The 26,039-nt window shown below is 42.7% G+C and overlaps 2 protein-coding genes and 1 long non-coding RNA gene across 20 annotated transcripts in view; 2 read left to right on the top strand and 1 right to left on the bottom strand.

The window, feature by feature from the left end:
* Window positions 1-19,847, top strand: part of ADAM22 (ADAM metallopeptidase domain 22) — a 116,416-nt gene extending 96,569 nt beyond the window's left edge. For 5 of the 17 annotated variants that reach the window (XM_083405739.1, XM_083405730.1, XM_083405738.1 and 2 more), the window contains 6 exons: window positions 318-418; window positions 703-769; window positions 3,065-3,175; window positions 6,084-6,170; window positions 15,905-16,028; window positions 16,385-19,847. In XM_083405739.1, coding sequence (XP_083261865.1) covers window positions 318-418; window positions 703-769; window positions 3,065-3,175; window positions 6,084-6,170; window positions 15,905-16,028; window positions 16,385-16,405 — 511 coding nt within the window. In that variant the 3' untranslated portion in view covers window positions 16,406-19,847. Of the gene's footprint in view, window positions 1-317; window positions 419-702; window positions 770-3,064; window positions 3,176-3,732; window positions 3,780-6,083; window positions 6,171-14,778; window positions 16,029-16,384 lie in introns of those variants that run through there. The other 12 variants (XM_083405744.1, XM_083405735.1, XM_083405733.1 and 9 more) reach the window with 6 other exon arrangements.
* On the bottom strand, window positions 3,186-12,309 carry LOC310660780. Its single transcript, XR_014503640.1, has 3 exons — window positions 11,545-12,309; window positions 6,788-6,922; window positions 3,186-3,763 (listed from the first exon to the last, which is right to left on the bottom strand). It is a non-coding gene; the product is annotated as an uncharacterized lncRNA (long non-coding RNA).
* A 144-nt stretch (window positions 19,848-19,991) lies between the features above and the next one.
* ZNF804B (zinc finger protein 804B) overlaps window positions 19,992-26,039 on the top strand; it is a 334,148-nt gene continuing 328,100 nt past the window's right edge. For both annotated transcript variants that reach the window (XM_083405712.1, XM_083405711.1), the window contains exon 1: window positions 19,992-21,303. The gene's annotated coding sequence lies outside the window, so the exon portion shown is untranslated. The remainder of the gene's footprint in view (window positions 21,304-26,039) is intronic.

The raw sequence follows: 26,039 nt of genomic DNA, 5'->3' as shown, positions 1-26,039 counted from the left end.
TCTAGAATCTGAAAATGGGACATGTTAAATAGATGCCCTTAGAAATTCAATTGGAAATGGATTTATGAATGTGTCCTGAGTAGATATGTAGTAATGTGCACACTATTTTAGGGAATGAATAGATTTAGGAACAGTTGTAGGAGCAGAAGTGAAACTTAACTGGACTTTTCATGGACTGCTGATTTAGGCAGACATTTTGGGTATTGTAAACAGACCTTTAAGTAATCCTCAAGTTAAAAGTTCATGAATAATGTCCTTAATAGATGCTTTATGTACCCAAACCAGCCAGCTCATGCAAGTCTTGCCATTTACTCCAGGTCAAACGGATTATCTCATTCATGGAGTGAAAGAATCCAAGATGCAAAGAACCTTTCGGACATCTGTCAGAATGGGCGACCCAGGAGTAACTCATGGCAAGGTGAGAATGACCATCGCGTCAGCAGTATTCATAACCATTGCAGAGTAGATGCTGTCAACCAGCATGCTGCAGCCATATCTACAATGCCAGAGTTAGAGTACATGCTTTGCACATATAAAGTCTTACATTCAGGCCCTTGTATCTGCAGGTAGGTCGTATTACTACTTCATGGTGGTGGAGAAAGAAAGGGAGAATAAAAGTCAATGCAAATGACTTCTAGCATGCTACTTTCCTTGGTTCCATCATATTGTTTTCCACTGACTTATCCTTTGGTCTTATTTCAGGTAATATAGGCGGCAACAGGAAGAAAGTCAAAGGCAAAAGATTTAGGCCACGGTCTAATTCCACTGAGTAAGTTTGACCTTGTAAGAAAGACTATCCAACTATTTCTGTTTCAGTTCCTTCCTGCTACATATTTGAACCAGAAGGCTTCTAGACTCACTGAAAGTACTGATTATTAAATGGTGTGGCAACAGGTTTTTATTTTGACCATGTGTTTTTAACAGTTGCTTTTGTTTTTGAAAATACGCCTATTCCCCTCCTCACCTAGGCAATATATACCAGTGGTAACAAGCTCCTCCATAAGTTTCTTTTTAAAGTCTATTATTTGGCTTCAGGGCAGATTTTGGGCAGTTTGTCAGCAAGAAACTGGGGGGGGGGGGGTGTCTCCCCTTGCACCATTTCCCCAATTTCCATTGAAATCCTTACTCCTCCCATCTGCTATTTGCATATCTGTCAATCTCCCCTCCGGAGATGCTTCAGTGTCACCTTGGGGAGGAGAGGAAAGGAACCAGCGCGAAGGGTTTTTATGTTGTTGGCAAAGCTGTGCAGGGTTGAAGGGTTAATCACCCACTTGCCTGCACTGCGGTCCCAGTCCAGATTTTCTCCCCCACTCCCATGGCTGCTACTTTAAAGGGGAGCAAACACAAGAGACAATGATCTGTTCAACATCACATCTAGCTTGGCCCTAAGATGTACTTCTAGCTTGTTAAATGTATTCTCCTTAGCAGGATGGGCAGTGAAGCAGGCTTTCCCATCACAGTTTTGTCCCGTCCCCCCCCCCCCCCCCGTTAACTAGAAGCCCCACACCTTCTCACCTTCGTGTGCTGCACTATTCCCCACACCTGTTTACTGCTGCCTGTTAATCTGCATGGGAAGAAAGTCCCTGATTTGACATCCAGGTGTGTTTCACTACCAATGAAAGTGGATATTTAATGCCATCTTGCAACTGGGGGAAATGGGGGGAAGAGATTTAGATGGGAGCACTAATGCAGAGTTCAGATGTAAGGTTTCAAAATGTACGATTCTTCATGCTAACTTTCACATTTAGGACAAATGTTATTCAGGGAGACCTGTTAAGGACACATTGGAAATCATCTGCTATATTCCACAGTAAACTTCTCTACCTAATCAGCAGGAGCAGCCAACATGTTACCTTACATATGTTGTTGGACTACAACTCCCATCAGCCCAAGAGTACATGGCCAGTGGTCATGGGTGATGGGGATTGTAGTCTAGCAACCTCTGGAGGGTTGGCTACCCTGGTGTAGCATTCTGCAAGATAAATAAATATACAACATAGCTTACCTCAATTTCTGTTATCTGGTTCTTTCCTAATTCTGGGTATGGTTTGTATCCGACTAGATGCACATTTTAGTAAATTAGTTTGAATAACATTGGATAACCATTTTAGTTTCACAAGGTGCCAGGAGTTCAGGAAGCCTTTCTCTGTAAAAGGAAGATGCTTTCCTATGTGTTAATTTGCTTGGAAGTTTTGTATTACTTTCAGCTATATACTTTCGTTAGAGAACTACGTATTGCTAAATAAGACTTACTTAAAACAGTTTGCTTTGTTTGTGCAATGCCATCTACTGATACATGCTGTACGGAACGAACAAGCCGCGTGTGGCAACGTATATTTTATGTGTTCATGTGCTTGCCACAACCTGTGAAGTAGTGTGATCTGAATGCAAATGACATCCAAAATGAGCCAAAAGAGAAGTTGTCAATATCTGGAGAATTGGCGTCTCTGTGCTGCTGTCCATTGCAGCATTCCTAGTGAAAGGTTAACTACATGGATATAAGATGACCACTCCCCAAGGCTACAGAGCCATAAAAACAAACTGGTCTTGGTGGTAATGGTGGACAAAACAAACCCTGGTCCTGATCCCTTTAGAGGAGTTGATTAATGACTGCTGGAAATGCATAGTTTTATTGCCATATTTGTCCCTAAGATCAGTGTTACACAAAGCAGACCAAGCGGTCGTTTTGCTTGCATGGTATTGTGTAAGTGGAGCAAAAGAGAACTTCTGTAGTTGACAATTTCTATGGGGCTATTTTCCTACAGGCCCAGTAAAGTTTGTTTTACTTCCATAGTTTTGCAAAGATGAGACATTAACGTTCCAGAGTTTTCTGCAAACTTAAATGGGTAGAGCAACAGTTTTGACCATTAACACCAAGACCCTGAGTGTTGGCCTAGGAGCATGTGTTAAAGCATGTCCCAGTGAACTCCTTTCCCGGGTAGCCATTGCTTTGTTCATTTGTACTAACTTTGCCTCTATAGGTGTGCATCTTCCTCATTGTTATAAATGATATAAACTTTGGCTTAGATTTTCCCCACCCCTATTATATATTGTGTTTTTGCAGCAGAGCATCCCATGCTTCTGAGCCTGGGCTTTCCCACACCAACCAAATCCCACCCCAAGGCATAAGCCACAGGGGTTCTCACCACCCCCAGACAAGGGATCGGGATCACAGGTCAGTCCTAAGTGCCCTTCCATTTGGGGCAACTTTTTTTTTTTTTTAACCCCATTAAAAGTTTCTTCCCAAAAGTATCACTGTGGCAAAATACCCCCAAACCCGCCTTTGATTGCTGATGGCAGCGCTAGCTAAGCCCTCCTCCTTGCTGGCCTGATGTGTGTAATCCCCCCCCCCCCGCCCCAGTCTTATAAGACCTGGGACTTCTGCATTGTTGCATGTTGTGCTGCAAGCCAAATCAAGCCACTGGTTTTAAGTTTTGTAGGCTTAAGAAGTTGTTTCTTTTTCGTTTTAAGCAAAGTTTTACCATTTGATCTGATGGGTTATACTATATCAATGATGACCGATGCACAGTTAACCCCCCACAGAGATTGCTCTGCCCCTCTTGGTTTCATTCTGCAACCTGGCATGATGTTAAAAGCTACCGTTTCAGGTTGCTCAGAAATAATAGAAGCTGAAGTGTTTGTACTTGGTGCGAAGAAGCCTCAAAAGTCTTGTACAACCGTTGCATGCTTTGTTGCCATGATAACTTTCTCTTTTCTCATTGTAAAATCCAGATCAGGAGTGCTTCATGGTTACCAAACGAGCCTTTACAATAAAAAGTGTAGGTTAAAGGTTTGTCATTTGCTCTCACACAAGGCCACTAAAGCTGCAAGATAAGAATCAGCGCATAATGTCTTGCCCATGAGCCCATTGCTTCGCTAGCAAATTTGCCTTGCGGCTGTGCTTTGAACTTTTACTTTTTAATTAGGAACCGAGATGGAAAACATAAAGCACTCCTAGTTTTCAACTTGCTGTTGAAAGTAAGTAGACTAATTAGAAGCAATTACAGCTGATAGAGAATTAAAGCGATGCCTGTGCTTATGTGGTTGGGGTGAGGGGGTGGGAGAGTTACGCAGCTTAGACAGAATGATGCAAACAATGTTTGATTATTGGATATAATAAATTCAGCATCTGATTTTTATTTCTGTTGAAAGCCCACATTCAACACAAGCTAAAAATGGTTCACCCAAAACATTGCCACCTAGTGGGAAGATTGATGTAGACTGCGAGATACACATTGATAAACAGAGACTAATGGGTTGGGGGGCAGGTGGCAAAGAGGAAGTTGGTGTTGTTGTTTTCCCTCCCTTCTCTCTGGAAGCCCTCTTGAGATTCCTCTGAGGGCAGCAGTGCATTTTTCTCCACAATTGTGAAGACCTGGGAAATTGTTTTTCTATAAAATAAATCCTGACATTCTCCAGAGTCAGATTACATGATGTCATTTAACATTCTATAACTTGCAGCAGTAGCAAGGTCATGGAGTCTCTGGCTTAGCGTCAGCTGTAGGTGGATTTAAAAGTAATTTATGAAGAATATTTATTGCATATAATTAATGCCCCATCTTTTCTTCAAGGAGGAGCCCAAAGTGGCAAACATATTTCTCCTGTCTCCACCACCCATTTCATCCTAACAACAATCCTGTGAGATAGGTTAGGCTGACAGTGCCTGGCTCAAGGTCACTTAGTGAGCTTCCTGGGTGAGGGGGAATTTGAGCCTAGCTCCCTCCCGTTCTAGTCCCAGTGCTCTAACCACTATAACACATTGGCGTTACCAGTTTGACCCTGCACTTCATTGACTTTTTAAACAGGCAGCAGTATTAATGTAGCAGTAGTAAATTTTATCAAACAATGTAATCTGTGCTGCAAAGAGAGGACAAAGTAGAATACACTTTCCATTGATAAAACAATGGTTGTTAGGTTCAGTCTGGATATATATATTTTTTAATACTGTGAGAAATGTCTTGCACATAGCGTTGACCAGGAATGGGCTTTGGGAAGCAGATGGAAGGATCCATGCATATTGGTCAAAGGCTATATTCAAGTTGCACCGGCAATTGCCCAGCTTATAAGAGTCACAAGTGTAGGGCAGCCCAGTCTTTGTGCTGCAAACAAAGGCTACTCAGAAGTAAACCCCATGAGTTAACTGGGAATTATTCCCATGCAAGTGTGCAGAGGACTGTAGGCCGAACAGTTCTGTCCAGTAGATTGCTACCACATGGCAGCTGTTTTGTGTGTGCAGCAGCTCACTACACAGAACAATCGGTTTCTGCATCTCACCACGGTCTTCCACGTATTGCCAGCAACGTGAAGAAAGAGCAGTGTGTGGTGAGCCTCTGGGTACGCAGCTTGTGCTGCAATGCAAAAACAGCTCCTTGTATTTTAGGCAGACTTATGTGCACCAAAGAACCCACATGTGTCACTGCAAGTCAGTAACATTTCCTGTCATTTAACTGGCAGGACCTGGTTTATTTGCAACCGTGGACGTGAAAGAGTCCCCAAGACCGTAATGTTCAGCCCCGGTGTAAAAGAGGGACCCATCTCTTAGCTGCCTTTTCTCAGATCAGCATGCAAGTATCCAAGGTGGTCTGCCTATATTTATGTACTCCTGACCTGTGGTGCAAGGCAGAGAACATTTGCTCGCTGTATAAGTTAGGTTAAAGACACAGCACTGAGGCAAAACGACTTGCCTGAAGCTTTCAGGAGGTGCTTATAAGAGATTAAAGTAGTCCTCACTTTGGAAGGGCAGTTGTTGCCGCACCTGTCTCTTGCGTACTTCCCCACTGGGCAGATTCAGTGCTTCTAAGTCTGTTTGCATCCAGACCGAGATTTAGAGATTTAAGAGATGGCTAGTTCTCTCTCTCAAGGCAAAAGTAAATTGCAAATGTAAGCCTCCGCTTCCAAGGGAATTCATTTTGAACCCCCGTGGCTCGGATTTTCTTCACCCCACTTCCACACTGATTTATTTAAGACAATCCTTGGCATTTGGAGGATGTAAAACAGCCAAACTGAGCTTATGCTGCTGTGTGTTACCAGATATTTCTTTATTCTTCTTCTGCTTTCTCTGTTCCTTCCATTGCTTTTTGCAGGTATTTAAGCCCATGGTTCAAAACAGAATATAATGTAGCTAAGTGGGTAGAAGATGTGAATAAAAACACTGAAGGACCCTACTTTAGGTATTTTGTAAATTAATTCTCTATCATCTTTTAAGAGCTGTTCCAGCATATTCCAGATATGATGGGACTCCTTATCTTGTATCTTCCAATACAAGTGATTTATTGTAGATGCTGAGGACCCTTTTTGTTCATTTGCTGCCTTCTGATGTCTTTTTTGGGCTTCATTGTGCAATTTCGATTCTTTTCTGACTGTTTTAATGAAGCCGTTTGAAAAGGATGTTCATAGTGCATGTATTTCCCATCTCCATCTCTAGCTTTTAGTAGCTTTCTCTTCATTTGATGCCAAGTAGCCTTTTTGTGGGCATGATCTATGTCTACCACTAATCAAGTAACATTAGTTGAAATAGCTAAAAGGTCAGTGTATTGAAGCTAGTAGCTTTATAATACACTTAAGATGCAATCCTATACCCACTTACCCACAATGGAATAAGTCCCATTGAAAGCAGTGGGGTTTACTTCTTAATAGACATGAGTAGGGTTGTGCTGCTGGTGCCAACCCAGTGCTTTTACAATAAAGGTGTTAAATTGCAGCAAGTAGTAGAATTGTACATAGGTTATCATTTGTGCATCATAATTAAAAAACGGGAAGCATGCAAGCATGTTAGCAGAGCATTTACCTAGCATATCCATTAGAAGTCAGAAATATGCTGGAAAGAATTAATTGCTCTTCATGGCAAGAGGCTAAAGATGTGTTGCGTGAATACTCAGTTGGGTTGTGCTTTCTTTGTTTCGGCCATTGGCCATAATGCCAACTAACAGATCAAACTAAGAAGAAAAAAAAAAATTACAAGCATACAATAAAAACCAATTGGTAAAACCTGTAAAACTTAATAACAAGGGACCAATAATAACAAGAGAATGTAATCATGTTAAATACTTTTAAGTGTGCATGTATCTCATTAACAGTGCAATGTCTACTAAGAGAAAGGCTCTACTGAGTCCAGTGGGTCTTACTCCCAGATAAGTGTTATTGCAGCCTAAAATAAGCATTTCACTAATTCAATCCTTTGTCAAGTAGCACTCAAAACAGGTGTCCGAACTGGAGTTTGGCTATATAGTAATCAGAAAATGTTTGCCACTGCTTTGCATCTGCCAGAGCAAAGGTGGCCACTGTTAAATTAATCTCATTTTTGCTGGCCAATAAATATTTTATTTTCTTCTGCTTTAACCAGTGTTTGCCATATTTCTAACAGTTGAAGAAGAAAGTTCTTCTGCATTTGCCCTCAAAATTAAGACAAAAGAGTAGGTAGTGTGGGATGGCCAGTTGTTTTCTCCCTACAGATGCAGAAATGTCAGTCAAAAGTCACTTTCCCATAAAGCAGAAGTTTCCAACCTTTTTCAGTCCATGGGTCCCTTGGCACCCCTTTGGGGCTCAGGTGCCCAGTTATGTCACCCTTTGCCTGCATACCCGGCAGTCTCTCACCCTTTTTTGAACACCTTCCCTTGTGGACTGTTCCCTCAGCCTCCTCTCCTTGAGAGTCCTCTGGGCAGCCGCTGCTGCCGTCCCTGGTCTCTGAACTCCCCTCCTCTCCCCCACTTCCCCAAAGAGAAGTGTCTCCTCACACTGCCCAACAAGGGCCTGGGAAGAGGATGCCCCCAGCCTTAGTGTCCCAATGGAGTCTGGCCAAAGACAAATGTGAGTCCAGCACCTTACCTTGGGAGGCAGCAGCTGCCTGTGTGCCTGGCCTCCCACTTGTCTGTCCATTCCCAACAGCAAGGGCTGGTGGACTAGCTGGATGGGTTGCCTTGCCTGCCTGCTTGCTTGCTTGCTTGCTTGCTTGTTTACTTACTCTGAGGCTGCCTCAGCTCTTGGCAACCAGCACCCCATGGCCAGCCCCAGAGGTACCATTTGCTTGGGGAGCTTGTAGCCAGGGCTGCTGCAACAAACAGCCACGCAAGCCTTGGGGAAGTGGAGACATAAGAGGGCATCAGAGGAGGGTGGCAAGGAAAGGGACAGAGGCTAGTGCAGCTGGCGGCTCCCTGGGCATCATTCAAGGCACCCCAGGGCGCCACGGCACCCTGATTGAATACCACTGCCGTATATGGTACATCTAAAAGAGTGGGCAGGGCATTGGTTGCCATCTCAGCAAAGGAGGGCTGGAACTCTCTTTAAAACAAATGTAGGGAAGTCAAATAACAAATTTTTCAAACTGTGCTGGGATTTTATCAATGCATAACGTAGCACATTCTTAACATTTGTCGATAAGAACACAGCTCTCTGCACAAAAATGCCTCTGAGGTGCCATTTAAATACCATTTTGGCAGCTATGAAACATAATCCATTAAGAAAATTCAAAGGCAAACCATGTAATTGGATCAAGATGGCACTGAAAGGGGAGTAAGTCGTTGGTTTTTTAAAAGAATTAAGTGAATTTGCCCACACCTCTAGGAGCCTGTCTTCTAGGAGATGAAGTCATTTATGCCAATAATTAAATAAACACAAGGAGACTAGAATCATTCCTGTTTGTTCTGTCTCATCAGAACCAGAAGACTGCAAGGACTCCTAAAATGATTTTTTTTTAAAAAAAATTCTAGTGCCTTCTCTCCAGGCAAACGCCATATCTCAGTTCCATATAATCATATTTTAATAAGTATCATTTCCACTCTGTTTCAAAAGTGTTTAATACTGTACAATGAGCCTGCTCTCTTAGTCTGTTAGAATTTATTATGCAAGGAATAATCTTGCTTGATTCTCCTTTTATATTTTTCCAACTGCCAATGCTGGATATCACCAATTTATGATACTGTTCTCAGTGGCTAGTTACATTGTTGTCATAAGCCTACCCTCCTCACTGCAGCCCCCCGTGTACAAAAACCCCCAAAACAAACCTCTTCTGCACTGGGACGGAGGATTCAGTGTGGGGGGGGGGGCAGATCTGATGTAGGCAGCTTGTTTATTTCTGAATCAGCGTGCATAGGATTGTGCTGAGTCTGTCTGCTAATCCTCTACCACATACTATATTTTGTTGAGCTGCACTTCCTAGTGAGCTTCCCTTCAACCCCCCCCCCCCAAACAGTTAGTGCTTGGAGTGATTCTCTGTCTGTATCAACCTCATTAATCCCCTCCTCAGACTGAGCACCTCCCCAGAAATATGCTAAAAACCCTAATCTAATTGCTTTGGAAGCCATGACTGCTTGTAAAACTTGAGAAGAGAGGAGTAACCTAACAGCAGGAATCAACTGGATTGGTGTTGAAGATAAGCTTATTTATAGATGTCTGGGACCAAGATGCATATAAGATAACCCCACGATAAAATATTCAATTACTTCCCAATTATACTACTTCCCAAATTGTTCATCATCGCACATTATGATGACCATAGGTATGAGCTGTCACTACACACGTGCAAGTGTTTGTGTGAAATGATGCATGCGTGCTCATTGGTACAGCTCAACTGTTGAGTACACAGACTGTGAAAAACTGTGAGTATACAGGTCAACTATATGTGTACACTTATTGTACACTCATTGAATGTAATGTGTTAACACTCCTGATGCAAGTGACAGTACAGATCTGGCTCCTCTTCTTCATGTCATCTCATAGTTTCCTGATTCTAGAGCCCTGAATAGATTACATAATGGTAGCCCTGGGGAAGGAAGGAATTATCCCACTTGGTGCTGATTTTGGTAATCCCACCCTCAATGGCTGGTCCATCAGGTTAACTCACTTTGACTCACATTTTTGTTTCCTGGCTAGCAAAATGTCCATAAGCACTTTTGCGTTTTCAAGTGTTTTCTGAAACTGAAGATGCATTTTTTCCCCCGTGCTTGAAATAAGAAGCATTGTCCAGAATGCATAGCAGGAAACCTAACAAGTACTGTTTGTTTAGTGATGGGGAAGGTTCTAGTCTAGGGAATATTTGCAGAGAGCTGGGTTTGGGAGAAAATAGGGGTGGTGAAGTTATAGAGTCAGTTGTGGAATTTGTTCCATGTTAGAAGCCAGTGGAACATTGGGTTAGCTACTAGGTAACTTCCCCCCTGGAAAGGGGGGAAATGGGCTCCTGAGCTACAAAGATGGCTTCCATAGAATTCTGTCTCTTCTGGGAATCCAGCAAAGTGGTTTGTGATGGTGGCAATTTTTACAGCTGCGTAGGGCAGTGGCGTAGTGTGGGGGGTGCAGGGGGGGCCGGCCGCACTGGGTGCAACATCTGGGGGTTAGGGTTAGGGGGCGCAAATCCACGGGTTAGAGGGCGCAAATTACTTGCCTTGCCCCGGGGTGCTGACAACCCACGCTACGCCACTGGCGTAGGGTACTTTTGGTTTCATTGGGGGAACCTGCACATGGGATTTTTAGTCTTGCTTTCTACTCGGCCTTTAGCTCTCTGCAAAATTATCAATGCAGGAGCTGCCATGCATATATGGTGATTTTTTAAAAATGTAAACATAAGCAAGTTTCTTTGTGTGTGACTCTTATCACTCTGCTTTGACCAGGGCCGTCTTTACCAGATGCGGCACCGGGGTGCAAATATCCGCCCAGCATCCCCAATTACCACGGATAGAGTTGGGGTGGCCGTAGCTGCGCACTGCCAGCCATCCGGGAGGAGAGCACAGCTTCCCTCCAAAGCCTCCTCAGGAGGAGAGCGATCCCCGCAGAGGCTTGGGAGGGAAGCTGCACGCCTGCCAGCCTTATGGTTGGCGGGGCACAGCTGGTGGGCGTGCAGGGAAAGGGGAGGCCGCCGGCAAAGCCATGCAGCTCCCCCACTTGCTGGGCTGCCCCTGAGAGGCTGGCGCCCTGGCACAACTAAGCCCTATGGGAAAGACGGCTCTGGCTTTAACATGACTGAAGTGTGTTTGGATAACCATATAGGAATCGGGGGGGGGGGGGCTTAAGCTTTCCAGTAGACCATTAAAGCTCTTGAAAGGATGTCAGGGGATGCATGTGTGTTAAGGGTTAGATCACTTGAAAGAGCCTGATTTTCTTCACTAGTGCTCAAGAGGAAAGAGGCCTGGAGGGTGGGTCTTTCCTCCTTTCCCCGTGCTTCTTATGAAAATAAAGAGATGCCAGCGACACTGTTTCCTGCCAGGATTATAGAAACTGAATGAGAACCACCATGACTTACAGCAGAAAACAAAGCTGCCAGTCTATTTAGGACAGGCAGCTTTAATAGGAGCAGTGGCGTAGCGTGGGGGGTGCGGGGGGGGCCGGCCGCACCGGGCGCAACATCTGGGGGGGGGGGGCACGCTCGCAGCTCTCTGCCCCTACTAAAATCCACGGGTTAGGGGGCGCAAATTACTTGCCTTGCCCCGGGTGCTGACAACCCACGCTACGCCACTGAATAGGAGTGCCATCTGCTACTCTATTCTGGAAAGTATGAGAGCAGAACTGATATAGGTGGTCCACTTAAGGTGGGATGTGCTTCCTGCCAACACTTACCTGCTTTCCTTCCCATGTTGTTGGACTCCAACTCCCAGGCTGTCTGGGGCTGATAGGAGCTGGAGTCTGGTAGCATCTAGGGAACACCAGGTTGGGGAAGGCACCCCTGTAACCACATACAATACTTTAGATGTATTTACAGTTGTAGAGGAACTGGCAAATTCTCTGCAGCATTGATTTAGTAGCGATCAAGATTAACACATAATCCTCAGCATGCTTACTTGGAGGGAAGTCCCGTTGTGTTCAGTGGGGCCTGTTCCCAGGTATGTGTGCATAAGATTGCCATTCTAAATGTGCATGCTTGGAAGTAAGTCATTGAAATAGTTAGTATTTGCCTTGGAAGAGAACATACTGAGAGATAACATAACTTATTTACTTGTAGCCATGCACTTTCTCAGGTGCAAACAAAGGAAGTAATTGGCTCCTGAGCAGAGATGAGGACTTTTAAGGAAGAAATTGTATCCAGTTTTGTACTTCGGTGTGGATTCTTGATGAATCTGAGGAGTCAAACAGAATGAGCAAAGAATTTCTGGAAACCAAGCATGGTTATTCTAATTTGTCCATGGCAGAGTACAGTCATTGCTCTATGGTATATACTGTGTTCCCAATATTTTTTCAGCCAAGCCTTTTCACAAATAAGTCATAGTGACTGTCAGGGCATCCCTTCCAGCTAAGTTTAAGTTCATGAAATAATTAGAGCTGAAGTGCACATGATGCAAAAGGAAGGGGTGGACAGATATCATGACTGTTGGGCTGCACTGTTCAAACCATCTATAACATTTCTGAAAACTCATCAGCATAGTTTACCTGCATGCAATAAGCAAACCTCGGGGGGAGGGATCTTTAGCACTGCGTATCTCATCCCAATACAGAGAGCTTATTTGGTGGAGGCACATTCAAAAAGATGACATCCCATCTGCATTCAGAAGAGGGCACATTAGACAAATCCACCACTTCACTGCATAATTTCCGAACGAAGATTGTTGAGCTTCCTTTTCGTATCACAGAAACAGCAGTTGGGCACAAAACACCAATGCTCTTGTCAAATAAGAATAGCAAGCTATTAGAAAGCTTGATGTATTTAGTGAGCAAAGTTTATCAGGATCCTCTGGTTTCCTTCTGTGATGATGTCCAAGAAGGGCACCTGCAGTTTCATCAGGAAATGTACTTATTTCAGATTGTGGTTTGGATTTTGAAAATGTATTCCTGAATATACTCTTAAAGTATGCACAGAGGAGGGACTTGCACTCAGGGCTGTCTTAAGCATAAGCGGTGCCAGGGTGCAAAGATCCGCCGACGCGCCCCCCCCCCCCAGGTTGCCCAGTCCCAGGCACGCAGGAGAGCAGAGCGGCAGATGGGCTCTTACCCGGACTCATCTCTCGGGCCCTGGACTCTCAGCATGGCGCCCCTGAGAGCCTGGTGCCCAGGTGCCCCGCAACTCTAGCGCCTATGGGTAAGACGGCCCTGCTTCCGCTTGTATCTGATTTTGGAACTCTATGGATGCTCCCAAGATCCTCTGGGTAACGCCTATGAGTTCACACATTGTTAGGGCAGACCACATGCTTCCTAAATCCACTTCTGATGAATAAGTAGGCAGTGCCCGTTGGGCAAGGCACACACTTCACATTAACCCTAGAGGCAGAAAATAATAATAATATTGTGTTGTTGTTTTTTGTACCCCACCCATCTGACTGGGTTGCCCCAGCCACTCTGGGTGGCTTTCAACAGAGTATAAAAGAACACAATACACCAGACATAAAAGGCTTCCTGAAATATGTAGATAATATCTGAAGAAATGTGGGGGCAACTATGGTGTTTGGTGTGGAAAGTACATAAACATGGTCTGAGATGCATGGAGGCGAGGGAGGCATAAGGGATCTAAGCGGGCTGCTGGCACAGCCATGTGATTAGGGGTTTTTAAAAACATCCTTTCTTGAGTTCAGCAAGCCAGAGGGACCCAGGATGGAGTGTGAGGAAGGGCTGCCATGAGCACAGGACTGGGGTTGGGGCGGTGGGTCTAGCTTTTCGTCAGGGTACCGGAACACCTGAGACCAGCTGTGCTTCTGACTTTTATGTTTTCTTGCACATGACCCAGATACAGAGCTTCCTTGGTCCGTCTTGATTCCGGAATTGATTCTTAAGACACTTTAGTTGTCCATGCCCTTGTGTGTATAACTCTAGTCAATAAAGTGCAGACGCCTTATTGACTCGGACAAGAATGCCCTTCCGTGTGATGCCGACATTGACTTGCTAGTGCTTTCCTTACCTTGTACAGAAATGCTGATTTCTCTGACTAATCAGTCCATTTTTGTCTATCCCCCCCACCCCTCGCCCCCACCCCCAAACCAGACTCCTACTTTGGCTGGAACCACTGTGCACTGGATGTTGCTTGCATGTCTACTAATTTGGGTGTTCAGCTCTTTGTATTTGCCTTTGTTTCTTCACAATTAACCCTTTCTTGCCTCTGAACTGCATGCCTTCTGTATAATGTAACACGTTCTCATACACTGTAATGAATGTTTCTGCTGTGCTGCTTTCAAAAAAGCAACTTATGTGCAGCCCTATACCCGGGACATATTTGCCTGGGAGTAAGCCTCACTGAACGCAGTTGAGGCTTAGTTCTGAGTAGTCACGCATAAGATTGCGGTTAAGCTCTGAGCCAGCAAAGACTTACTTCAATGTAGGTGAAGGGTGGGGAACCTGCAGCCCTGATGTTGTAGTACAACGCCCATCATCCCTAACCATTGGTCATGCTGGCTGGACCTGATGGGAGTTGGAGTTCAACAACATCTGGAAAGGCTCCAGATGTCCTCATCCTTGACATAGGTGCACAGTTGTCAGTGGGACTTGCATTAGTATAAGCCAGGCATAGGCAGACTCGGCCCTCCAGATGTTTTTGGCCTACAACTCCCATGATCCCTAGCTAGCAGGACCAGTGGTCAGGGATGATGGGAATTGTAGTCCCAAAACATCTGGAGGGCTGAGTTTGCCTATGCCTGGTATAAGCGGTTGGTGACTCTTTAGTACACAGTCACTTTTAAAAAAAAGTTCTTCTGCCAGTTCCTCATTTTCTTAGCCAGTACAAAAATGCATGAATAAAGGGGAAATGTTGATGCTTTGTATGTATGCGCTAGCAGCCTCATACCCAGCTTTGTTTGGGAATTTTAAGAAACACAAAGATTAGGGGCTAAAAATCAGTGCAGTGAACCCATCTGCTCTCTTGATTTGAAATAGCATCCAAATGTATCCAAACATGGATGAAAACCTGCTCCTTGATCTCAGGAACCATCATTCAAAATTTGGCTAATATATCTTAAGAGGCGTCCAAATGCATAACAAACAACTTTCTAAAATATATATAGTAGGTACATAAGCCTCATCTGAATTATACATTTAAAGCAGTATTGCACCACTTCAAGCAGCCCTGGCTTTCCCATAGGCCCTTGGGAAGAGGGTTTGGCAGTTAAACCGCTGCGAGAATTGTGGTTCGCCAGAAGCAGCTTAGTCATGCTGGCCACATGACGCGGAAGCTGTATGCCAGCTCCCTCAGCCAATAAAGCGAGATGAGCGCCACAACCCCAGAGTCATCCGTGACTGGACCTAATGGTCAGGGGTCCCTTTACCTTTTTATAATGCAGATGAAGGCATAGATACAATGTGATATAAAGGAAGAATTTTTAGTTAAATAATAATGAAAGCTTCACATATATTACCTCATTAATCCCTATAACAATTTGATAAGATAGACCAATATCATTATCTCCAGAATTCCAGGTGACAGACTTAAATTGTGGCTTCCCTGAAGCCACTTAGGCTGAGGGGAGAACATTTATAGCTCTGTCTCTTATTCACCATGCTACCCTAAATCTGGTTCATAACAAATCATATTCCCAATTTTATAAATAGCTTATTTTTTATCATTTGATGCATAAAATGATAAGAAGTCTGGTTCATAGTATGTAGTTCAGCCTTTGCCAATCTGATGTTTTGGACTACAACTCCCATCAACCCCAGCCAGCACAGCCATTCTGAGTAAGGCTGATGGGAATCATAGTCCAAAACATCTGAAGATGGGTGAGGACTAGCTTAGTCACTGTCAAAAAGTGCAGTCCCTTGAGAACAACTCTTGCAAAGTCTCCATTAATATTAATTAGAATTGCTCAAGATTTGCACAGGAGTTGGTCCTACTGAACCGTTTCCTAAGCTATATTAGCTAGGAAGACTTTGGCTTCTTTTCCAACTATGTGTGGCAGAGTGATTGAATCAAATTCCCAGCATAGCTTCAAAGTAGTTCCAGTTTTCTGTAGCAAGGCTGGTATCCCTAGACATTCTGTTTATTTTTGTCTATTCAACACCTCAGGACCCTTTCCCCTGCAAAGTCCCCTTCGTCATCTACTGGCTCCATTGCCTCCAGCAGAAAATACCCATACCCGATGCCTCCACTTCCTGATGAGGAGAAAAAGGCCAACAGAGCAAGTGCCAGGGTAAGCCTCACTTCTTCCTTGGATCTGCTGCGTACTTGACATTTAAGCTAGATGCAGACAAACACCATTTTGTCTTTCACTGTTGTTTGTACTGGTCTCATCTTGGAGGAGCCAGCTGTTTATCCATCAATGGTCTGGTTGGTATGTCAACTTGGGTCTCTGTCCACTGAGCCACAGTAGCTGCTTTCACTCAGATAACAGAAGTTTCCATTGCATAGTTAAAACATGGAATACAGAAATTGTAGAATCATGGAATTGTAAAGTTGGAAAGGATCCCAGGGGTCATGCAATGCAGGGATAGTAGTATAACAGGAACAGCAATAATGGATATTTCTCTTCTCTTTGTCCTCTTACAGCTATGGGAGACTTCCATTTAGTTCCACTGTCTACCTGAGCTGATACCAGAACTGTTTACTTCAGATTTTATACAAACTCAGCATTGCTGAGTCGCTGAACATTCATCTGCTAAGTGGACAATTTGAAGGGCAGAGATGCTGACCAGCATGGAGCGAACAAGTTCCCCGAAGAAGGAAAAGGCAATTTTCTGCAGCAGATTAGGATTTTAATTACAAGTAAAGAGCAACCAAACCATATACATACCCCATTTACCTGGGATACGTGGAACTGAAAATATAAAAGAGTATTCCGCATGATGACAGATAATATGTAGATGCGCAAATGAAACTAATTGGGAGTCTCCAATGTGGTTTTTTCTCTGGTCTAACATAATCCCAAATAACTTTAAACAAACAAAAACAAAAAGAATTCAGAATTTGATATGTAAACATTTATGCTGTGTGCATGAATTCCTCCGTTCACCACCTTCCATGTGTAAGGGACTAGTCATTATACTTTAGTAAAACTAGCATGCAGAAGTAAGAAATGTTTTTTCCGCCAATGGGATCTGAAGAGGCAAACATTATGACATAAGCAGCCAACAACAACAACAAATTGCTTTTTAAATTTTTATTACTTTTTGTGATTATATTCTAAGTAGAAACTCATACGTGTGTAAAAAGTTGTAAAATACCAACAATGCAATTATATAATGTGGGGTTTTCTTGTTTTGCTTGAAGTACACTCATGAGTGAACATTACATGTCAAAGAATCTTAAGGGCCAAAGTAGGCGTGGCATGGAAGGAGGACCATAGGCCAATGAAAGAGCACATGGTTTGTATGAAAAAGGTTCAGAATCGTCAATCAGAATCGCCTCCAAGCAGGACTGGAAAAGTCATCCTTGGAGAATGGCTTTCAGTCATCGTAGACAACACTGAGCTAGATGGACCAGGGGTCTGACTCGAAATAAGACAGCTTCCAATATATATTTTTAAATCTAATAGCAGCTGCAAGGGGGAGGGATGGTTCTGTAGTGTTGGGGGAGGATTTTTCAATCTTTTCCCCAATTGTGCTGTTTCCCCCTCAAAAACCGCCCCTGTATAGCTGCTATGCCAAAGCTCAGGTGCTAACCTGAAGGGTCTAGAATGCCTTCCTGGATCCACAGAAAACAGTGGTTCACTGCAAGACATGTTATTCTCCTTCCCAATGAAATCAATGGGACTTTAACAGAGCACTTACAAAAAAAACAATGGCGTCACAATCAGGGACCACAACAGTGAATGTGATGGTGGTCAGAATGGCACATTTGCTGTATATATTACATTTTTTTCTGAAGCTATCCAGAGCTCTTAAGTTATCTGGCTTCACCAATTTATCCTATGTGCTGATATAATACTATGTAAATAATGCACTTCTTGGCCAAATAAGAGCCATTAACTGAACGGTTTGATTAAGTTACCAGAGGCCATTCATCTACGTGGAGTTGCATAATACATGTATGGAGGAATCTCTGTTCCTACACCGTGCACTATGCACTATTGGTATGCTATGTTGTTATTGGCTATATACATTCGTCGATGTTCCTGAACTGAGTTCGTTATGAAAGATTTTGCAAAGTTGTGTTTGTTTGTTTTTAAAAAAATCTAATATAGGGAATCTTGTGAAGGTGACACAGTATTGCCAGTATAGATTCTTATATAGGAGCTGTTATCCTGACTTACTAAGCACAGGGATGGGGAATAAATTTGTGGCCCTCCAGATGTTGGGACTCCAATTCTCTTCAGCCTCTGCCAGCATGGCTAATCACCAGGAATGATGGGAGTTGTAGTCTAGCAACATCTGCAAGGACACAGGTTCCCCATTCTGTGATGTAACATTGCAGGTGATAAGATGGTAATACGCAAAAAGGAAAGGGAGAGGAATCTTCAAAGGCATTTGCAAAATAATGTTTTTTGTGTATTTTTTTTTAATTAACAATATGTTCCAGTCATTATGTTCCCGTCCTCTTGTTAATTGCATTCCAAAATAACTGTGAGGTAAAATGATAAAAATGAATAAGCACCTTATTATAGGTCTGTGGTGTGTATTGTAGCTCTCAAGGTATGTATTAGGCAAGGTTTTATATATGATGCTTTGTTAGTATCAGAAGTTGCAACATATACATGTTGGGACCAGAAATGTTTAATTCCGATCTTTTCCCCCAGTGATTCCAACATGCTTTTTTCCTAGCAGCAACTGGAGAAGAGATTTTTTGGAAAACATTGCCTTGCAGAACCCAGAATAAAGTGATACCTACATGCATGGCAAGGAATTAATGGGCTGTTGAAAAATCTCTATTTAAAGCATTCTTTGGCAAGGGCATCATCTGATCTTTTGACAGTAGTTGAATGGAAACAGCTTCTAAATTTCTAAATTTCATACTTATTTCACACAATTCTTTGGTACATATGTTGCCATGTGTGGCCTTCCTTCATTTAACTCAGGTATAGAGCACCTGTGAACCTCCAGATGTTGTTGGACTCTCAGTTCCATCAGCCCCACTGAGCCTAGTTGCTGGTTGGCTTAGTGGGACCTGTAGCCCAACATCTGGAGAGCCACAGGTTCACCTGTCCCTGATATAACTGGACTTCTTTAAGAAATTCCACTTAGTTGAAAATGTTGGTTCTAGGCGAATATAAAGTACATTTAAGAATGTCTCCAATTGTAAAATATGTAAGACTTTTAAAGTGTTATATTTATAAGACTCTGCCAGTTATATTTATATAACACTGGCCTTGCAGTCATAAATAATCCCTATAAGAAGCATAAAGTTGGGTAAGTATTTTGATTTGTAATAAATAGGAAAGGAAAGTTAAAAGACAGAGCAAATTCCCACCTGAGAAAATGTCTAAAGGATTGTACAGTATATGTAAAAGTATAATTTTGGAAATATATAATGTCAGCCAGAGACTGGAGGGTGAAAGCTAAGTTAATATCTCATGCCATTAGACTTGATTGAAAACCTGGCTGCAACTTCTAGAACACAACCTACCCTCAGGTTAAAGGAAGGTTAAAATAAAAAGGCAAACTCCATATTAATTATAGAGAACACACACACACACAGCTTTTTGATCCTCAGTATCTGAAACATTTAGATGTATATCATGTGCCTTTTTGGATCTTTTTCTGTTTTGGTACAAACCTAAGCATCATTTTTAAAAGACTGATTAAGATTTTTAGTTTTTTTTAATCCTCCTCCATCTTTTATTTTCAGGTCATTAGGAAGAGTGAAGTTTTGTTTTTTTGCCAGACAGAGCTGAATGTAATGTAGTGTTAGTTGAGAGAACTTCAGAACATTCATTGAGAATACACCCTTGTCTGCAGTTAATGGCATACACTGTTACCTACCATTGTTTTGACCATTACTAATATTTGTAAATATTCACCCATTCAGTAATCTTAATGTAAAGTTAAAATATAATTTTAATAAATCTTGGCTTTTACTTCCATGGTCTAGTGCAGGATTTCTCAGCTCACAAAACTGGATTGCCTTGGTGTGTGAAAGGGTCACAAATGCTGGTCAGTAGGAAATGATGACTTAAGTCTGGATTAAGAAGGTTAACTAATGGGTTTTGAGTCCTGAAAGAGGTAAGATTCTGAGACAGGTGCTGCTTCTAGCTATCCCCACACTTTTGATCCATATGAACAGGTCCAGGGCATCTGTTTGTTTTATTTTAAGCCATATGTATATAAAGACTACTTCTGAAGATGCTTCTGCTGAACTGTGTTCACAGGCAGAGGCAATGGAAGGTTCCCCACAATATTTATTTCTTCTCAGGATAAATGAGCATGTCTCCTTTCTGTGGAGATTTCCAGTAAAAGGTATCTTAGTAAGATGTGATTGAAATGGATGTCAACTCTGCAGCCTTGTTCCTATGAGCCGCTGCGCCAGCAAAGAAAATAGAAAGGCAGAAGGCAATAAATTTGTGATCCTCCAGGTGTTGAGCTCCAACTCACATCTGCCCCAGGTAACATAACCAGTATTCAGGGATGATAGGAGTTGTAGTCCAATAACATTGGGAGGACCTCAGGTTCTCTGGCTCTGGAATAAGGATTGTGGTGTTTGTGAGCTTCCATAGAATACTGTCACAGCAACAGTAGCTGGGGGCACCGTCAAAGCTTACTTGCTGCTGTTTACTGTAGGTGTTGCAGTGCCACAGAGGAGCCACCCCAAACTCTTGTGAGACTTCACTAAGCATGTGGCTAAGTCTCATGAGGGACTTGGAGGGGGGTGACTAAGGAGTCTTTTGTAGCTGGTCCAGCCTCATTCTGTGGACAGCCATTGCTTGGTCTGGTACTCCCAATGCCAGTGGCCACAGATTTTCTTGTACGGCTGTTCAGGTGACACCACTCGCTTTCCTCTTTTGTTTGAAGTGTGGTGGCTGCTACACCTCAAACAAAAGAGAAAGGAACCCAAAGTGATGCTCCACAGCTCAGCAGCACAAGGGGGGCATGGAACATGCATTTGGCCACCCCTGTCAATCTACTGCCTGAGACAAGTTGCTCAATATGCCTCATGATAGGAATAACAATAGTTTGCAAAGCCTTCACGCAGCAGTGAAATGGGCAAAATGAAGGCAATGGATGGGGGTGACTTAAGAAATCAGTAATACCTGTCAGAAACCACAAATGGTAGTATGCAAAGCTTTTATATAGGAAGGAAACGGGCAGCTAAAAGGCAAAGAATGGGAGTAGACCTGGTAGGCCTCAGAACAGACCATTCCTATAGTTTGCAGCTGTAATTAGTTCAGCACAAGTCACCTGACCTGTCACAGCTGCATTTGATTGGCAACTGAATTACCAAGCCTGAAATCAGGCCCAGGCCAACCCAACTTGGGTTTTTTTTAAAAAAAGAGTGTTTCTTCTGTAAACATGCAGCAAAACAGCAGCAGTATGAAGGTAAGTGAGAATAAATTTCATTCCAGAGTGTTGCTGAAATGTTAGTCCACACCTGCTGGCTTAGGGTTTGTTTTAGGTATGTGAAAATAAGTGGTGGAGTCTAATACTTTGTTCAGTTGTCTGAATCTGGCATCATAAGGTAGTGAGTGAAAACATTAGAAGTAGCTATAGTTAGCTAACCTGAAATGACTACTTTTTGTATGTGTGTAAAAATCCACTTCTGTTGGTGGGTTCACAGGAATTAATGTAAGGAATCCATGGCAGTTTTGTGGTGTTTTTTCAGGGGTGGGGTGGGGGGACAATCGCTATTTCCCCTTTCCTACCAGGGTTACACTGCTGATCATTCATTTTCACTCAAATGTCTTCATTTTCAAATAAGATTATCTGGCGTGTGTGGAGGACGAGGCGAGGGAGTTCATTGCTTAATTTGGAGTCTGAAAGCTTTCCTTAAACACAGATAAGTTCTGAAGAAATTAGTTTGGTCTTTTGAACATGGCTTCCAATATTTTCAGTATTGTGTGCTTTTTGAGGGTTATAGCTAATTTTACTTTATTTCTTGCATTTGGATTAATGTTTTATAATGAGCTTTGAGCTCTGGCACAAAATTAAATAATGACAACATGCCTTTTCATCCCACTCAGCTCCAACTGAGTTTAAAAGAGCTCATCTCGTGTCCAGGGGAACATAAAAACTGCTTTTTAATAGCATCAGAGCTTGAAATAGCCAGATGTGCAAATGTGAAACAGTCTACAGAGCAGCTTTTAAGCAGGATCTATGGTGGCATTTGGGACAGTGTTCCATGTCACTCTACTAAAAAATTGACTCCTCTTGCTGTAATCTTTGACAGTTCCATGGTTGTCCTTCAGAGAAATGTTTAATGAGTTGTTGTTCTGTGTGTAATAATACCACTACAGCACCTATTCATGTGAAGCCTCTTTGTGAAAGATAAGTCCTGCATCTCCAGCTGTGCTAAGAGCTGTTTTATAGGGCTGTATGTATGTTTGAGGGACACGGGTGGCGCTGTGGGTAAAAGCCTCAGCGCCTAGGGCTTGCCGATCGAAAGGTCAGCAGTTCGAATCCCCGCGGCGGGGTGCGCTCCCGTTGTTCGGTCCCAGCGCCTGCCAACCTAGCAGTTCGAAAGCACTCCCGGGTGCAAGTAGATAAATAGGGACCGCTTACTAGCGGGAAGGTAAACGGCGTTTCCGTGTGCGGCTCTGGCTCGCCAGAGCAGCGATGTCACGCTGGCCACGTGACCCGGAAGTGTCTCCGGACAGCGCTGGCCCCCGGCCTCTTGAGTGAGATGGGCGCACAACCCTAGAGTCTGTCAAGACTGGCCCGTACGGGCAGGGGTACCTTTACCTTTACCTTTATGTATGTTTGACCTGCAGAGAAATCATGTAAGCACTGTAATTCCTAACTTCAGGGGAACATGTGGCCTTCCTGATGTTGTTGGATTCCCAGCTCCTACCATCCCCAAACAGCATGACAGAGATGATGGAGGCTGCAGTCCCAGCAAAATTTAGCGAACCGTGTCTTCCCCCATCCCTCCCTTACATGCAGGCATACAGTATGGAAAAGATGTTTCAGTTCCACAGGAGAATTCTGGAGCCTGTGGCTCTTCAGGTGTTGTTGGACTTCAACTCCTATCATCCTCAGTCAGAATGGCTAATAGTCAGGAATGCTGGAAGCTGCAGTTCAACAACAGCAGAAGGGCCACAGGTCCCCCAACCTTGTAGAGAAATTGTGTCAGAAGTAACTCTGTAACTCCGTGTTACAACCTCTACAGAACCCCCTGAGACCCCCGGGTAAAGGGCGGTATATAAATTCAATAAACAACAATAATACAGAGCAAGTCTATGTATGCTCACTTAGAAGTACTTGGCCAACTCCCAGGTGAGTAGAGGCATGCTACCTTAGACTGCCAATGTAAACACAGCAATAGTATCACGCTTGGTGCCATTTTCAAGACCAACTGGAGAGCTAAAATCCAAGGAAAGGGTCAACCAGTGCTTTTCAGCTGGGCCACAGCAACCAGCCTATGTTTAAAAACAATAACAGCTTAAACTCAGAACATAGTAATAGCATTTTCTTAACTTTGAAAACAAGAAATATTTTACAACAATTTTTCTTCTAACATATATAGGTATATTTTAGTTGCAGCATGATTTATTAATGAAGTAGTATTATGGGTGGAATCCAACTTAGTTCTATTTAAAGTAGACTCAGTAAATGTAATGGTTCTTAAGACATGCACATTAATTTCCAATGGGTTTATTCTGAATAGGACTAACATTGGATACAACTGGGTTTTTGTGTGTGGAAGTTACTAGGGATAGGCAACACAGCTTAAAAACAAAGCAAAAACCCACACGCTAGAGGCGTGATCTTGTACCAGAAATAGCTCTGCTAACTGCTGTAGCTACAGGAAATTTAGAACCATGGAAAAATGAAAGTGGAATAAACCAACTGGAATAGGTTGATAAGGGATGGTGCAATGGTAGGATACACCATATCAGTTTGACAATCAGGGTGGTAGAAGATGGCATAGTCTGAATCCTGCCAATAGATTTGAGCAGAGCAATTCAGTGAGGGGATGGAGAGAATATCTGGCAGTAAAGCCACCATTTTCTGAGCCCCACAGGTTTTACACCAACTAGGCAGAAGCTGGCGGGAAAGAAGCACACTGACTCCTGGGCAAATGGGAAATCCACTCTGATATGCTCTCCTTTTGTCCTCTCCTCTGGAGCAGTGACAACAGAGAGGCAATGACAGAGGCCCTTTCCATGGTGGCTGGGATTCCAAGGGCATACCTGCCTCTCTACCCATAGAGAGAGAGGGTCCTATAGTCTTCTCAGACACCCTCCCAGGAACCACAAAGTTGTCTACCAATTCTCCTTTGAGATGCATGCAAACAAAAGACAAAATCCGTGCGTTTTACAGTGGACACAATTATTATTATTATTTAAGCCTGAGAGGCCTTAAGACCTTACATATTCAATTTTTGCAAAGTATATTTTTACAACCAGTTTAGAAGCACTTGCTTAACTGCCCTTTGAATATAGTGGTGCTAGTTGTTAACTATAAAATATCATACAGTAGCAAGTCTGTAAATACAAAGATACGAAGTATATTGGTCTAATAACTCCTGCTGATTGCCTGTGTTGAGAATCTGTGTAGTATTCGCTAGGGCACACAGTGTGGTGCATATTAAACTGTAAACCTTTGCACAATCTTTGAGCAACAAGATACCACTGTATTATTTACGTACTAGCCACAGTCCGAGAGTAATGTAAATATGCTTTTAGTGCCATTAATTATCTGTGGAATTTAAACACACACACACCCTTAACTTTGGGTGGCAAATTCTTTTTAGAATTATTGCAATGTTTTTCAAGTAGCAGTTGTTATTTGTGACATCTTAAATCTACTGCTGCAAATGTTTTCTATTACAATGTCTTTGTTGTACTATATATCCAATGGCTGATTTTTTTGCAGTAGCGTGTTTGTCTTGTGGATATGGTAAAAACAAGCACTGTATTCACTATTGGAGGCTGAACCATATGGCATTTTTTAATTGTTTTACTGTTTGGAACTGTCTCAATCCTTCTCCTGCTGAAATTTTGACAAATGATAATGCAGAACCTTAATAACTACAGCTTTGAATGCAACTTAACTTCCATGAGCATCAAAATTCATGAAGCTAGCACACACTTTTTCCATAGTAACATTACTATGAGCATATTTAAGACAAAATGACTAATTTCTACCTTTACTCATGTATTATAACGTTCAGTAAATATGACTCAGTTTAATATGATTATGGTGTCCTCTTGTGTGTCCTTAATTTTTTTTGAATAATTTGGTGATTTCAAATTATTACTGTGGCTCTTGAAGGGTGTTTTTGTTTTGTTTTTGGAGGGTGTCAGTGTGAGGAGTTGCATCTTTCTCCTGACAGCAAGAGATGTGTTCTTTATCCTTCAACTAGTTGTTAACATATTAGCACAGTACATAAATACCTGTTGAAACGTAAGTTGCACATTCAGCCATTTCATAATACCAAAAAAATATGAAAAACTAATTGGTGCAATCTTCTTGGCATCACCTTTAACAGAGTGGCCTGTTGCAGCTGGTTGGTGGATTATTTTATATATAAAATTTACTCACATATACCGTAAATAAGTATATTTGATCTATTTTGTTTTTAAATAGGGACTCCAATTCTCTGAGCCTTGTCAGTAGTTCACCTCTAGAACAATTGGGAGGTAAAGCTAACTGTAGAACAGGGGAAAAGAAATTTGCTGTAACCTCAAACTGGTGTCTTCCAGATGTTGTTTGCCACAGCATAGTCAATTGTAGTTCAAAACATCTGGAAGGCACAAGATGGGTGAAGGTTGCTCTAAGAAATGGAACTGTCAAGCTGATTTTTCTTTACCTTTTCTTCACCTTCACACAAAAATGTCTGTCTGCTAATGAGTGTGTTATCTCCCTCACCCCATAACCTTTCCAGTGCTCTGCAAATTTTCTCTTCAGTAACGAATCTGAGTTTCTTGCAAAGCTTGGGTCATGAAGCATAACACCAGAGCTGCTGAGAAGTGAAAAACGTGTGAACAAGATGGAAGGAAAAAGCCACCTGTCAGTTACCTGATGTTGCAGCCATGATCTTTTTTGCTTGCACTTAAGCCTCAGAATCAATCCCTACAGGCAATTAAGTTCAAAAAGTATGAAAACTGTATTTT

The sequence above is a fragment of the Podarcis tiliguerta genome, assembly GCF_965153285.1.
Source record: "Podarcis tiliguerta genome assembly, chromosome: 12".
NCBI classification, from domain to species: Eukaryota; Metazoa; Chordata; class Lepidosauria; order Squamata; family Lacertidae; genus Podarcis; species Podarcis tiliguerta.
This window is presented reverse-complemented; position numbering and strand designations above follow the sequence as displayed.